At 35.9% G+C, this 16276-nt stretch overlaps 1 protein-coding gene across 3 annotated transcripts in view; it reads left to right on the top strand.

The window, feature by feature from the left end:
• The window catches only part of PEX3 (peroxisomal biogenesis factor 3), a 34094-nt gene extending 24315 nt beyond the window's left edge, over positions 1-9779 (top strand). For 2 of the 3 annotated variants that reach the window (XM_070461494.1, XM_070461493.1), the window contains 7 exons: positions 225-291; positions 399-453; positions 1010-1178; positions 2683-2753; positions 5071-5193; positions 7048-7144; positions 9563-9779. In XM_070461494.1, the coding sequence (XP_070317595.1) occupies positions 225-291; positions 399-453; positions 1010-1178; positions 2683-2753; positions 5071-5193; positions 7048-7144; positions 9563-9646 (666 nt within the window). In that variant the 3' untranslated portion in view covers positions 9647-9779. The remainder of the gene's footprint in view (positions 1-224; positions 292-398; positions 454-1009; positions 1179-2682; positions 2754-5070; positions 5194-7047; positions 7145-9562) is intronic. The other variant, XM_070461495.1, reaches the window with a different exon arrangement.
• The last annotated feature ends 6497 nt before the right edge of the window (positions 9780-16276 follow it).

Raw genomic sequence — 16276 nt, 5'->3', positions numbered from 1 at the left:
CAAATATTATTTATCATGATAATTTATATAGAATGAATATCTTTATATTTCATGTGATTATAAACTTTAACCATTATTTTTCTTCATATTTTGAAACTAGACTTTTTGTTATGTTGAAGAGTAGCGTTTCCTATTGTTCTGGGTCCTAGAATCTCAGCTTAAGTTATAATGAAAACATTATTATTTATTAATAATATTGAGTACCTTCTATCTATTTTATACAGACAGTTCTTGCCCCCCCAGATGTCCAACAGCAATATTTATCAAGTATTCAGCACCTCCTTGGAGATGGTAAGATTCTTATTTATGACCTGTAAACTAATTCTAATTCATTCATTTGTATTATTGAGGAATTGAAAATGTAAATAAGGCTTTTACATTTATTTTTGTTTTTATAGGCCTGACAGAATTGATCACTGTCATTAAACAGGCTGTGCAAAAGATTTTAGGAAGGTAAGGCATTTTGCTTTGCTTTTTCTTTTCTTAACTTCCTGATTCTGATGAATAAAAGAAAAATTAGCATAGTTCTGATGAAGCTAGTGACTTGACAAATGGTGGTCTGCACAACTCTTTTAACCTAATACAGACCCAGCCCTGGGGTATTACATTGTGGAATCTGTTTTCTTCATCAGTATCAACCTTTTGATACTAAGAGGAAAGCTTTAATGTTTCATTGTTTATTGATTGATTTCAAAACAAACCAAAAATAATTGGGTCATGAGACAGAAGACCTGCTTTTAAAAATCTGCCTCTGAGACTTTTAACTCCTGTTCATACAGGCAGTATCTTTAATTACAGTGGGAATTTTCTTGTGAAATCTGCAACAAGATTTTTCTTGGCCACAAACCAGTGGCTGATTTCTTAATCTACTTTAATGATTTCATAGTCAGTAGTTTCAGGTTTGACTGGATGAAACAGCATCTCCAGCAGTAACCTGTTAGGAAAAGAGTATTAATAGGACGTGTTGTATAGTTTCACTTTATCCCAGTTTCCTTTTCTCTGTTTCTAGTGTTTCTCTTAAACATTCTTTGTCCCTTTTGGACTTGGAGCAAAAACTAAAAGAAATCAGAGATCTCGTTGAGCAGCATAAATCTTCTTCTTGGATTAATAACGATGGATCCAAATCTTTATTATGCCATTATATGATGCCAGATGAAGAAACTCCGTTAGCAGTTCAGGTGCTTAATTCAAAGCTATTTAACCAAACCAGTTACTTTGTTTTTAATGTTTTTTTCATTATGTCTTAAAATTTAGATTTCTGAATCTTTTGAAAGGTAAGTGATTGAAAGACATATATTTCAATAACTTGAATAAAACCTCATTAATTTAGAAAACACTATAAATGTGATTGATTTCTACTTAGAAAGTATTTTAGATATTCAAGATTTTATTGAATATTAGTTATATGACAGACACTATAATGTATGATTAGGATATAAAATGAATAAGCTGCTCAGTAAACCGGGGAATTCAGAAGACAAATTCAGTTCCAGTGGCTAAAGCATACTTGTATGAGATCAAGTAACAGAAGATAAAGCTGGTAGTTGGGGACAGTATCATAAAGAGCTTTGTATGCTAAGATAAAGAGTCTAAACTTCCAGTTCTAGACAAAGGTGAATTTTGATCAGGTCAGTACCATGATCATGTTTGCTTTTTAAGGTGAATCAGTGATGACAGTATCAGAGTGCACTCAAGGAGGTTGTAGTCATCCAGTTGAGAAACAAAGGCCAGTTCTAACAGTTATCAACCGAGGGGTATACCCTGGTGTGTCCCGGACAGTTGTGATCTACATTACTCATTGATTAAGAATAATAAAAATACCAAGGATTACAGGTTATAGGCCTCTTTTAAAATAATTGCTGTTTATTAACATGTAAGCAGATTGCATCCATTCTTTGCAATTGAGAGAAGGATCTTTCTCACTTCACAACTGGAGAAGTCTTGGACCAAAGAGGCCCTTGTGCCACACCTCAGCCTAAAGGCCCTGTTAGAACAAAGATGACCATGTTTTTCATTGCCTGCCTCCCACTCCCCCGGAGGCTCTAGAGATAGATTGTAACCCATTTAAGAGAACCCCATGGACCCCTGCAGGATGGAAGCTGAACTGAATGAACAGAACAGACCTGTCAGAATTAACAAGAGAAACAGGAGAAAACTTACTTAAAAATTAGAATCTCAAGGAGATGCAGTAATAGTATTTTTAAAGCTTTCTGGAATGATAAAGCAATTTCCAAATTTTAAAATTCAACAGTGGACTTAAAAAGAAAATAATTCAACAGAACAGGTAATGAGAGGGATGATGGACCAAATCTTACCTGAATTGAATTTAAACCTCTGGAACCTTAGACTAAACTAGATTGATGAGAAAAGACACATACATATCCTAATAAAATGCCTTAACAATAATAGAAAAAAATATCTCTGGCCTCTGCAACCTGGAAGACTCATTTTTCTTTGTTAATATGTCCTTCAGGTAAATAAAGATCTTATAAAGATCCTGTTGTGACTCATGTTTTAAATGCTGCTTGTCTGTGCACATCAACCTGTATAGTTTTTTGAGTTGAACATTTTTTTATTGTTGATAGAACATAGACTTTGAGATTTCCTGAACTCTTGAGTTTGTTTCATCATAACCCTGTGCTAATATTTGAAACCCTGAAGTGTGGCATTTTAATTTCACAGGCCTGTGGACTTTCACCTAGAGATGTTACCACTATTAAATTACTCAATGAAACTAGAGACATGTTGGAAAGGTATGTACACTGCATGTAACAGGAATATGTGCTTCTATTTTAAATGTATTCATGACCATTTTATAGTTCTTCTTGACCAAATAGTCAACCTAATATTTTGTTAAAATTAAATTTTAAATATATTCCCCTGCTTTTAGTACGATTTCCTACCCACACTCGTGCTTGTGTTATTACGGTAGGGAGGTAAGCAGATTTTTTTTCCAAGATACCTAGGATTGCCCCTACCTGTTTTCCTAGCCTAGAGATTCTGATATACTAGTTAAGGGACTGGAACATAGTTAGCATTTATATTTTGAGGAAAGCCTTAAACAGTGATTCTTATATGCCCAGTGTATTCTGGTATATGTTTAACAACCAGCCCTGTAAAGAAAAAAAACCGAAAACTAAAATTGCAGCCACAGCAGTGCTGACTCTGCTGACTCCCAACCTGATGTCACTCAGTGCTGACTTGGGAAGAGGTGCTTTTGCCAGCCAGAGCCAGTCCTCAGGTGTACACACATGTGCACACGTGCTAATGTGTACGCATACACACATAACTAAGTTATGAGAACTACTTCCCCTAACCCTTTCGGGTTCACCTCTAATGTTACTAAATCTTTGAGTGATAAAAACTCACATCTGCCTTCAATAGAGTATTAACTTTTTAAAATTACCCAGAAGACAGCCAGAATGTTACAAATGGGAAAAGCCCCAAATTATGTATTAGAAGATGCTGCTGCTGCTGCTAAGTCGATTCAGTCGTGTCTGACTCTGTGAGACCCCATAGACGGCAGCCCACCAGGCTCCCCCGTCCCTGGGATTCTCCAGGCAAGAACACTGGAGTGGGTTGCCATTTCCTTCTCCAATGCATGAAAGTGAAAAGTGAAAGTGAAGTTGCTCAGTTGTGTCTGACCCTTAGCGACCCCATGGACTGCAGCCCATGGCTCCTCCGTCCATGGGATTTTCCAGACAAGAGTACTGGAGTGGGTCACCAGTGCCTTCTCCTATTAGAAGATGAGAGGACCTAGATTCAGGGCTGGCTCTGCTGTTTATCAGCTGGTCAGCCTTGGTTGAGCCACTTACACTCTTTGAGGTAGTTTTATCATTGTGAAATCTTAGTGTTCATCTTCTTTTATCTTAAGTGATTAAAAGTATTTTTTTTTTAATTAAAGATGCTTTAAGATCGTTTTCTCTAGTTTTGTTTTCTGGGCAGGTTATATCCTCTGTTAATAATATTTTTTTCATGGTCTTGAAGAAAGCCAGCAAATTTTTAGGTTAATTCAGCTATTATCTGAATTCATCAAGTTCTAGTCCTTTGACTTTCTACAATATCCATCTCCACTTCTTTTCTTATTCAGATCACTTCATGAAACCCTAGAAGAAGGTCATCAGTGTCCTTTTGTCAAATCCAGTCAACCTGTAGCACTCATCTTTCTTGACCTTTCTCTGATAATGCTATTAATCAAGGCTTTCTTCAAATGCTTTCTCTTATGGCTGCTTAGACAGTCTCCCAGTTTTTTCCCCAGTTCTCAGATCATTCCTTATTAGGTTCCTCTATGCCTGTCTTTCCTTTAAATACTAATGTTTCTCAGGTATTTGTTCTTTTTTCATCCTCAGCTGCCCCAAGCAATTTTATTTACTCCCATTACTTTACTGTTTGTATGTTAATAATTCCCAAATTTATAGCCTTAGCCCCCCACAGCCACGCTGCCATGCATTGAGTTGAGATTTCTCCACGTCAGAGACAGAACTAAGCTGTTCAACTAGGCAGTTTCTAACTCTGATAACATATAAATTACTCTTCGTATCAAAGAGTTTCTGTGAGGTAATAATATAGCAAAAAGAGCTTGACCTTTAAGGTCAGAAAGGCCTGGGTTCAAATTCTGGCTTCTATATTTACTAGTTACGTATCTTAGGACAAATTTCTTCATGCATCAAGTGTCCAGTTCCTCATCTGTACACATTAACAAAATATTCTGTTTCACTAGGATGATATGGTAGAATATAAAAGTGATTAGAAGAAGATTCCTTTTTAAGAGTTTCCTCACGAGAAGTAATGATTACTGATATTTATAAAAGTACGTTTATGAAGTGCCGATAATGTAAGAAAATCTAGCAAAATGGGCAAATATCCTCACTGTGTTGTGTTACATAATTAGCCCTCTTTTTATGCTTAACTTTTAAGATGGATTCCTTGATAAATTTTTATAATGTTTTAGTTTATAAAATTGTGACTAGAAATGGTGGTACGGCTGTCAAAGGTGGCCACATGGTTATTAAATTTTTGTCCTTTTCCATTGAAAATCTAAAAGGTAATTTATCATCTTGTTTTATGTAGTCCAGATTTTAGTACAGTTTTGAATACCTGTCTGAACCGAGGGTTCAGTAGACTGCTAGACAACATGGCGGAGTTCTTTCGACCTACTGAACAAGACCTGCAGCGTGGTAGCTCCATGAACAGGTAAGAAGACATATAAGGATGTCACCAGTCTAAGGACTTCTGATAAAACAGTGCTTTTGGATATGTTTATTTTTTGTTCCAGGTAACAGAAAAAAACATCTCAGATGACAAATGTGAATGTTTATTTTTTCAACAAATTAAACTCTGTTAAACCAATGACTCCTTCATTAGGAGGAGCTCTTTCAGTATTCAGTATTAAAATGTTTATTTCTTCTAAAATTTTGCCACTATACACAAGTACTTACCTTGTGAAACTGCTTTTCCATAGACCAGTTTCACTTATTAAGGCTTTTTTAATTTAACGCTTTAGAATACAAAACTTCGTGAAAACGTTATTTAAGTTTTAATGTTTTCTCTTACATTATTCCAGTACTATAAGCTATAATTGGCCTTCATAATTCAACCAGACATTCTTATTCTAGATTCCCATTTGATGAATTATCTCCTAGTTACATAGCCAGTTTTGTAGGATTAGGAGTGTTTAGATAGTACGGATGATAGTGATTTTAATCATAATTACTAAGTCACGGATTCACTCTGCCAAAAGATAGCATATGGCTTTATTTTATTCTTATCATCTCAGCATGAGCACCTTGAATCTATTAGGATTTACAATCTTTTACAGTTTTTTTATATTAAATTCAGAAAATAATAGGTACTAAATCAATGTTAACTGACTATAAACTTATCTGTTAAAATTAGGGATAACAGTAACTGATATGCAGTATGTATGTGCAATGCCTGTTTTAATTCTCAGACACATAGAACAAGAGGTTATTTGCCCAGTTCTCTGGGACCACTCTTTATTATACAAAAAGGAATAATTTGCAGTTAACATTGAGGATTTGGAATGCCGAGGGTCATAAAGTTTATTTTCAGAAGCAATTTAAATGTCATCCTAAAATCTTTTTTAGCAGTTCTTTAAATTCTCAAAAAAAATTCAGCCTCAGTAAGTTCTCTAAATTAAGGTGCTCCAGTCAACAAAATTTCACTATAATCTCTATTTAGCAAAAGTATTAGTTATTTACTGAATGGTGATAAGAATTTTTATATAAAACAAATACTTGATCTTGTACACTAGAGAATTAGAAAAATTATGTTGCAGTTGTATCAGCCATTTCAATCTTTTCTTAATTCCTGTAGTACTCATGATCACTCCTGTAGGACTCAGGTGTTTATTATACTTAACTATTTGATGCTGCTAGTAATTAAGAGAAATACAGACCAAAACTGTGAGAGAATCATCTTTAGCTATCAGACATATGAAGAGTAAAGAAATGCTTGATGTAGAAAGGAGTCATGATAGAGCAGGTATCCTCTCATACTGTTAGAGAAGCAGAGGGAATTTGTCAATATACATTTTAAAACTTAAAAGCATTCATACCCTTTGACTCAGTAATTTACTGTAAAAACAAAGAGTTATTTATATTAAGGAAAATTAGGCAAAAACTCAGTGCCCAACCATAGGGAGCTGATGATATAAGTTGTCACAGCTAGAGGATGAATTACTATATAGTAATTAAAAAACAGACAAATACTTTGGAAGAACTTTTAATGAGATGGAAAGAATGATTATAGCATGTGAATAAAAATGCAAAACAGTGTTGCTTGGGAGGTTATAGCTGGGTGTTAAAAACACCCAAAAAGTATAGATATGTATAAAAAAATTACTGGAAGAAATTAACTATGATGTCAATTATAATTGTTATTTCTAGATGGTAAAATTATGTTTGGTCTTTATTTTCTTACTAAAATATTTTTAAGTATTTTTCAATGACTATTTCTTTTATAATTAAACATTAAATTCCTATAAGATAATTTCAGAAAGTAATTATTATTGTGATGATTTTTCAGTCTTTCTAGTGTCAGCCTGCCTTTAGCTAAGATAATTCCCATAATAAATGGACAGATCCATTCAGTTTGCAGTGAAACGCCTAGTCATTTTGTTCAGGTAAGAGGAGAGCTTGGGTTATTATTAAAAACAGACTGTACTTTTGGTTGTGGTCCTGTTTGTCTAACATAAAAGTACATTTCTCTTCTATGATATTTGTTCAAAGAGACCAAAAACTTGAAGCCACATGCAGAGTACAATAGAGTGCCCCATGAGAGTATACTATCATGACACTTTTATGAGGTCGGGAATACCTTTCTCCATGTTACAGTATGACACATGCTAGACAGACTGCATTTTAGTCCAGGTATGTTCTAGTGGTCAGTTGAATTTACAGTGTTAATGTTTTGCATTAAGCTGTGCCTTGAGGCAAATCAGTGAACCAGTCCCTCAGATTTTGAGGAAAAATGAAACATTTTTGTAGGAAAGTAAAGCATTTAAATAATTATTTTAATAAGTATAACTGTTAGTAGTGCACCAATAATCTGTTGATTAAAAGCTGCATACTCAGTAGGTTATTTAAATTTTTCACTCGTCTCCCTATAACTCCATCTCCTTTCTTGGGAAAGCATTTTATAATAGAATTCATTGAATAAGACCGATTTTACTAAAAGAACAGCTTTGAATCCAAACTTTTTTTCCAAGTTATTTGCAAACTTGGAAACTGTATAACCAGCAATAAGTTACTCTCAATACACCTCAGTTCCATAATGTGCAGTGAGAAGAGAGAGACTCTAGGCCTAAGTGTCAAGATAGTATCTTCTCAGTAATATTTATCTCAAATTAGAGTATCTCTATGGTTTTCTGTTTGAGAACATGAAGAGCCATGAGGCTATGGGTTGTAATTCTTCCTTTCTCTTGTATAGAGTCATTGGCTTATCCTTCACATGTGACTTAATTTAATTTTAAGTTTAATTTTAGCTCAAAATTTTTTGAACACTTAAGTTTTAAATATTTTTTCTTTTAATTTTTATGTGCATATTAGTGTAAGAAAAAAAAGTTGTAACTTCTGGCATTTAAACCTTAACTTTAACCTTTCTCCATTTTCATAAAAATCTCTGGCTTCATCAGTAAGCTGTTCATCTTGATGAGTAGCATAATATATACACCAGGGCTTCCCTGGCGGCTCAGATGGTAAAGAATCTGCCTGCAGTGCAAGAGACCCAAGTTCAGTCCCTGGGTCGGGAAGATCACCTGGAGAAGGGAATGGCTACCCACTCCAGTATTCTTGCCTGGGGAATTCCACAGACAGAGAGGCCTGGTGGGCCACAGTCCATGGGATCGCAGAGTTGGACGTGACTGAGGGACTGACACACACTTAATACAACACCAGCTTTGGTGCTTAAATAATTTACATACTATATTAAAGTCTGTAATTGAGGATGAAAATAAAAGGTACAAACATCATTGATACTAGTGCTTAGTATTAATACATTTTCTTAGTATCATTGCATGTAGATTGTTTATATACTAGACCATTAATTGACAAGCCTTCCACCAAATTTTTTAATTATGATTTCTGTGGGTTAAAGTACCATGTAGTATTCAGAGAATTTAACTATGAATTTGTGAGATGAAAACTTGCTAAGCTCACCTGGATTTTCGGATGCTTAAGAAAGAACATCAAGGATAGGTTCACTTCCTGTTTCTCTGCTGCTGACCAGGCAGCATGAAGCACATAATGGTTTCTGTTTCCATGGATCCTTCCACTCTCTGGGGAAGCCTGTGGACACCTCAGAATAATGCCTGTAAGTGTATACTGTAAAATATGTAGGTTTTAACGAAAACCAACTGCATACAGTTTCAAAATACTTTTTAAAAATGACAGTTCATGGAACTTCTGCAAATTACCTATCATATGATATAAAAATGTCTGAATTCTGCTAAAGGCCAACTCACAGGTTCTGCTGACTGTTGCTTACATACACAACTGCAAGGAATGCTAGATTTTAGTTAAAGGTTAATGAAAAAAAGATGTAATTTTCTCTTTATCTACATTAACAAATCCCTTAAGAACCCCTGTTCTCAGGTATATTTGTGTGGTTGGTTATGTATGTGTATATATATTGTTGTAATCATTTATTCAGCAGATTCTCATCCAGCATTTGACACTCACACACAGATCCATTTGAAGACTATTTTGGATCTTCTTAGTGTGAGGGGGAAAAGTTGTGAGTTCTGGCATTTATACCTTAACTTTATCTTTGTCCATTTTCATAAAAGTCTCTGCCTTCGTCAGTAAGCGGTTCATCTTGACAAGCCACGCTTGAATACTTATCATACCCACTGTCTCTCATACAAGAACTGAATAAATATCTCCAGGAATTTATTATTAAAGAAACTACTTTCATTAAATGGTTTTCTTTTTGGCCTTAATGCCACAAAACTTTAAGCTAAATTTGTTGTTTGATTGCAGAAATGAATTCAGATTATCTATTCTTATTACAAACTGTAATGTTTTATTCTTATCTTTGCTAGGATCTGTTAATGATGGAGCAAGTGAAAGACTTTGCTGCTAATGTGTACGAGGCTTTTAGTACTCCTCAACAACTGGAGAAATGATTGGTTTTTTCCTTCAAGAACAGCTACAATGGGATTCAGTTACTTTTTTAAAAAAATGCACTGAATAAATCAACTATATATAGGGTAATGATTTGTTACCGTAATGTCTAATAAAAATATATTCTTAATCAAAGTCTTCATAATAAAATAGATTTATTTGGCATCTTAATATATTTTTTTAAAGCCATCAACAGACTGGTTTTTGTGGGCATATCTGAGTGTATACAGTGCAAATATCAGAATTGTTAATAGTTTGTTACATCACGGATATTAGTTCCAAGTCAGATAATGTAAATACTTTATTCTTTGACATTCATACTGAGGTAAAATCTGTTCGGGAAGTAGATATAAAGTTTGGAAAAAATGCTGTTTAAAGTTCACTGGACTTAAAGTTCACTGGACTGCAGTATACAGGAGAGAATCAGACTTTTCTCCAGTTAATCTTCAAAGGGATAAATACTTTGTCTTAAATATACCTGGTTGAGAACTTTCTTTTTTAATAGAGATCAGTTAATTTAACAACTAGGATTAGGACTTCCCTGGTGGTCTAGTGGTTAAGGCTCCATGCTCCCCTGCAGGGGGCACGGGTTCAATCCCTGTTCCCTGGTCAGGGAATCTACAATCCTGCATGCCATAACATGGCCAAAAATAAGAAGGAACAACCATGATCAGCAATTTTTTTCTTTACTGTTGTTAACAATCATTAGGAAACTACATACTGATTTAGAGGTGAACGTTGTGTTGATGCTGTTTACTCAGCTATTATTAACTACTGTACATAGTTTCATTTATTTCTATGTAAATAATTATAAGTTACTTTGTATTGCTTTTGAGCACAGTGAATCTTATTACAATAAAATATTTTAGTAAAATATGGTTTTATTGAGTTAATACTTTACAGTTATTAAGTTATTTGTCCTGTAGCATTTTTGTTGTTATTTTTGGAGATTACACTGGTTTTCAAGTTTCATTTTTTTAACAAGCAATTGATGCATTAACTTGTTTAGAAAAATATCATTTCCTTCTAAAAAGAAATAATTCATTGTTCTAGTATATATGTAGTTTTTTATATGGGTAACTAGGACAGAAAGAAATTAGTCATATCATCATTATATTAAATATATTTTCAGTAGCATCATTTATGTTGTTTTATGTTCCTTCAACATATAACATATAGCTAAATAGGAGAAGGTAGAAAATGAATTGTAATGTCTCTTATGAGGCCAGGTTAGGGCTGAAGCCAACTGCTAGGGAATCTATGCCTAGAATATATTAAAAAAAAAAAAAAAAGACAAAAGCAGATGTCAAAGTAGAGAGGAGAACACATACTTCTTTTCAAAATTTGTCAGAATATAATGATGTAATTTCAAATCCTAAAAGATGATGCTGTGAAAGTGCTGCACTCAGTATGCCAGCACATTTGGAAAACTCAGCAGTAGCCACAGCACTGGAAAAAGTCAGTTTTCATCCCAATCCCAAAGAAAGGTAATGCCAAAGAATGCTCAAGCTACCACACAATTGCATTCATCTCACACGCCAGTAAAGTAATGCTCAAAATTCTCCAAGCCGGGCTTCAGAAATAATGTGAACTGTGAACTTCCAGATGTTCAAGCTGGTTTTAGAAAAGGCAGAGGAACCAGAGATCAAACTGTCAACATCCGCTAGAGCATCAAAAAAGCAAGAGAGTTCCAGAAAAACATCGATTTCTGCTTTATTGACTACGCCAAAGCCTTTGTTTGTGTGGATCACAATGAACTGTGGAAAATTCTGAAAGAGATAGGAATATCAGACCACCTGACTGTCCTCTTGAGAAACCTGTATACAGGTCAGGAAGCAACAGTTAGAACTGGACATGGAACAACAGACTAGTTCCAAATAGGAAAAGGAGTACGTCAAGGCTGTATATTGTCACCCTGCTTATTTAACTTATATGCAGAGTACATCATGAGAAACGCTGGGCTGGAGGAAGCAGAAGCTGGAATGAAGATTGCCAGGAGAAATATCAGTAACCTCAGATATGTAGATGACACCACCCTTATGGCAGAAAGTGAAGAACTAAAGAGCCCCTTGATGAAAGTGAAAGAGGAGAGTGAAAAAGTTGACTTAAAGCTCAACATTCAGAAAACTAAGATCATGGCATCTGGTCCCATCACTCAATGGCAAATAAATGGGGAAACAGTGGCTGACTTTATTTTTCTGGGCTCCAAAATCACTGCTGATGGTGATTGCAGCCATGAAATTAAAAGACGTTTGCTCCTTGGAAGGAAAATTATGACCAACCTAGACAGCATATTAAAAAGCAGAGACATTACTTTGCCAACAAAGGCCTGTCTAGTCAAGGCTATGGTTTTTCCAGTGGTCATGTATGGATGTGAGAGTTGGACTGTGAAGAAAGCTGAGCACTGAAGAATTGATGCTTTGAACTGTGGTGTTGAAGAAGACTCTTGAGAGTCCCTTGGACTGCAAGGAGATCCAACCAGTCCATCCTAAAGATCAGTCCTGGGTGTTCATTGGAAGGACTGATGCTGAAGCTGAAACTCCCAATACTTTGGCCACCTGATGCAGAGAGCTGACTCATTTGAAAAGACCCTGATGCTGGGCAAGGTTGTGGGCCAGAGGAGAAGGGGACGACAGAGGATGAGATGGTTGGATGGCATCACTGGCTCAATGGACATGGGTTTGTGTGGACTCCAGGAGTTGGTGATGGACAGGGAGGCCTGGCATGCTGCGGTTCATGGGGTTGCAGAGAGCTGGACATGACTGAGCGACTGAACTGAACTGAAGTGAAAGTAGAGAGGAGAACACATACTTCTTTTCAAAATTTGTCAGAATATAATGATGTAATTTCTAATAGGATGGTGGAAAACTGTATTTTGGAAAATGAGTGAATGTATGTGTAATAGAGCATGCATCTCTTCCAGCAAAATTAACCTAGGATTTCATACAAGGAAATTTTGAGACTGAACAGATGTGACTTTCTAAGGATAGACTGCTGATCATCAGAAAGTTATCACCTGGAATCATCTGCATCTGTGGAGTTATGGCAGTTGTAGAGATGACAAGGTAAAAAAAAATCACATGTATATGAAGCTAAGTGGCCTTAGACATTACAAATTTGTGTTCTAATTGAACAGTCGGAGCCCTTTTATCTGGACCCCTTAGTTGTTTGGTTAATGCAAAAAGTCTTTTAAAACAGGATATCATTTTTAAAATAACACATATATTCTTAGATATTTTAACTTAAAGTACGTCATCTTTATTTGCCAGTTATTTAATGTAGGACCCAGGTCCTTTCTACCCTTTCAATGTAGGTATGCTTATAAGCGTTCTCTGACTGTCTTATACAAATCATATGTGTTACATTATATAGTTGTATACGGGTACAGAATACTTGTGGATTTTTAGTAGATTTCTGTCCAGTCTTTTAGAACTGTTTTACCAATAATTAACCAATACATTCAAATTGAGCATGGGGGGAAAGCAACAGATTTTCATCTAGCTTTTCCAAAGTATTCAACTTGGTTTTCACAGAAACTACAACTCTTCACACTCATTTCATCTGCTTATGTAACATGATTAAAACAAATTTATCATAAATTACCAAACATAATCTGTTTGGTAACTGTGTTAGTTTCCTAGAATTGCTGTAATAAATTACCACTAACTGTGTGGCTTAAAACTACAGAAACTTATTCTCTCATCATTCTGGTGCTTAGAAACCCAAAATTAAGGTGTCAGCAGGGCCACGTATCCTCTGCAGACTCCAAGGAAGAATCCTTCCAAGCTTCCTTGACTTCCTGCTTCTGGTGGCCCCACATATTCCTTGACTTTCAGCAGCATAACTCCAGTCTCTGGCCTATCTTCATGTGGTCATCTACATGTTTGCGACTCCATATCCACTATGATCTTACCTTAAAACTTGCCATTTCTTATAATTGAGGAATATAAAATGTTCCCCCTCAGGTTCTTTTGCTAATGGTACACCCAAGTTGCCTCTCTCTGCCACACAGATAACTTTGTTCCGATATTTTCCTTTGAGATACTGAAGGGCTGGAAATTTTAGCTCTCAGTGTAAGCTTCAAGCTTAGCAGTTTTCCTTTAATCTGAGACAATATTTGATTCTTATTTCTGTTTGGGCGGGGATGCAGATTTTTCATTTATCTAAATAAAATGCAACCTAATTTAAAAAAAAAAAACTTACCTTAATTCTTAATTGCATGTGCAAAGACACAAAGATTCTAAGTAAGATCACATTCTGAGCTTTTGAGTGAAAGTGAAGGTCGCTCAGTCGTATCCAACTCTTTGTGACCCCATGGACTCTCCAGGCCAGAATACTGGAGTGGGTAGCCTTTCTCTTCTCCAGGGGATCTTCCCAACCCAGGGACTGAACCCAGGTCTCCCACATTGCAGGTGGATTCTTTACCAGACGAGCCACAAGGGAAGCCCAAGAATACTGGAGTGGGCAGCCTTTCCCTTCTCCACCAGATCTTCCCAACCCAGGAATTGAACCAGGGTCTCCTGCATTGCAGGTGGATTCTTCACCAACTGAGCTATCAGAGAAGCCTTTTGAGTAGGTATGATTTATTGGGGAGTACTATTCAACCCACTGCAGTAACAAACTCAGCTAACTGGTGGTAAACATATCCTGTTACATGGCTTTACTGGTGGCTCAAATGGTAAAGAATCTGCCTGCAATGCAGGAGACCCAGGTTCAACCCCTGAGTCGGGGAGATCCTCTGGAGAAGGAATTGGCAACTCAGGCCAGTATTCTTATCTGGAGAATTCCATGGACAGAGGAGCCTGGTGGGTTACAGTTCATGGGATCGCAAAGAGTCAGACACAACAGAGCGACTTTCACTTTTCACTTTCAAATTGATTGCAGCAAGTGGAAACAGAGGTGAAGCATGTGCCAGACAAAAGCCTGCTAACTGGAAGCCTGCATCTTGCCCAGGCGTCAATTAGTATTCTTTTCCAAGAAAATGGAGAGCATCCGTTACTCTAGTCAGTTGGTTAAATGGAGATTACTTAAAACAATTATACTTTCTCCTTCAAACTTGTATAAATATGTTTGTTACTATGTATATCTAAAAATTCAATATGAACAATTATTTGTTTGCAAGTTAGACAGGAAGATTTTTATGTAACCTGGTCTTTTACCTACAAAATAAAAAATGAACAGCAAGCAAAGTATCTGTCTTGTTTTCTGTGGCCCTAATTCATATTTATTTGATTAGTCTGAACTTTTAAAGTAATTGTGTTGTTTCAATATGGCACTCATAAGAAAATGAGATAAAATCTTATTAAAGTGATATCCAGTCTAACAATCTAGTTTTGCTTGCCTTCGATATTTCTCTCATTATTAAAGAAAAATCCAACGTTACTGAAATTTAAAGCACGTTAATTTTGTGCCTGTGTAATGACTCTGGGAAAAGAATCAGTTGTGGGGGATAAGAACTGTCAGGGGAGTGCATGCTCCTCAGTTCTGTCTCGTCACAACAAAGGTTTGGAGTGACGGACGTTAAAGCCCCCTCGGCGGGTCACAGCTCTCGGGTCTCGGGCAGACCGTGTTATAGCTCTCAGGTCTCGAACGGACGGTGTTATAGCTCTTAGACAAATCAGTGTTACAGCTCCGTGTTACAGCTCTATTTTATTTAGATAATAGCAGGAAAATCCATCTTCGAGGCGTGAGGGTATGTCGACCCAAAGATGCGAAGAGAAGAGCACCCCAGCGCATGGGGGGCAGAGAGAGAGAACCCCCAGCCCTTTGGCTCCTCTTTTTATATGTTTTTTTTTCTCCCCCTGGGCCTGCCCTATGTAAATTGGGCTAGTCAGGAGTGTTGCTTGTTCTACCTGAGGTCCTCACTCTGATCCTCAGACCATCCTTTGTTCTATTTTCGCAGGCTTTTCTCTTTCCTGTCTTTTAGCCACCACCATTCTGGACTCCTGTTTCCTATTCTAACTACCTAACAGAACTATTGGCTTAAAATAAGTAATGAGAGATCTGATTTTTAATTAGCCTTAGTATAATTCTTGCCCTTCATACCAATGATAATTCTAAGAATTTGATGGTCTATTTTGAAATCCTTGTTACAAGTATATTTCACATATATATATTTCACATATAAGCAAGATATACATTAAACTTAAATTTGATGTCTCATTCTGTCCCATATATAGTTATTAGCAAAGCATTTTATCAGCACCTCTGAATGCTGATCTGTATTTTATCATTTAGCTTCCTCATAGCTACCCATTAACTAAACCCTATATCTAATTATAATTTACTTAAATAGCTCCATTTCCCCTCTATATTCTCTATTGGTAAAGGTCATTATGGACAAGGTAGGAATGTAAATGACTGAAAGATTTTAGTCTCAAAACTATTTGCTTCAGATGACCTCACTTTTATGTTAAGATTCTTCTAACTCAGAGTTTTTTCCTTTTTTGTTTTTTCTTAGTCTAGTGTTGGGGATCATGTAAATCTTTCCTTATTGGACATCTAATAAAAGGGTAATTGGGATTTAGAACTCTTAAACGTACTTACTCATGTCAATACTTTAGAATGGTTTTAAAATTTTGGTAGTTGTAGAAACTTCAGCAATGAGTAATTTTTTAAAAATATTTTCAACT

This window comes from Odocoileus virginianus, chromosome 34, assembly GCF_023699985.2.
Source record: "Odocoileus virginianus isolate 20LAN1187 ecotype Illinois chromosome 34, Ovbor_1.2, whole genome shotgun sequence".
Taxonomy (NCBI): Eukaryota; Metazoa; Chordata; class Mammalia; order Artiodactyla; family Cervidae; genus Odocoileus; species Odocoileus virginianus.
This window is presented reverse-complemented; position numbering and strand designations above follow the sequence as displayed.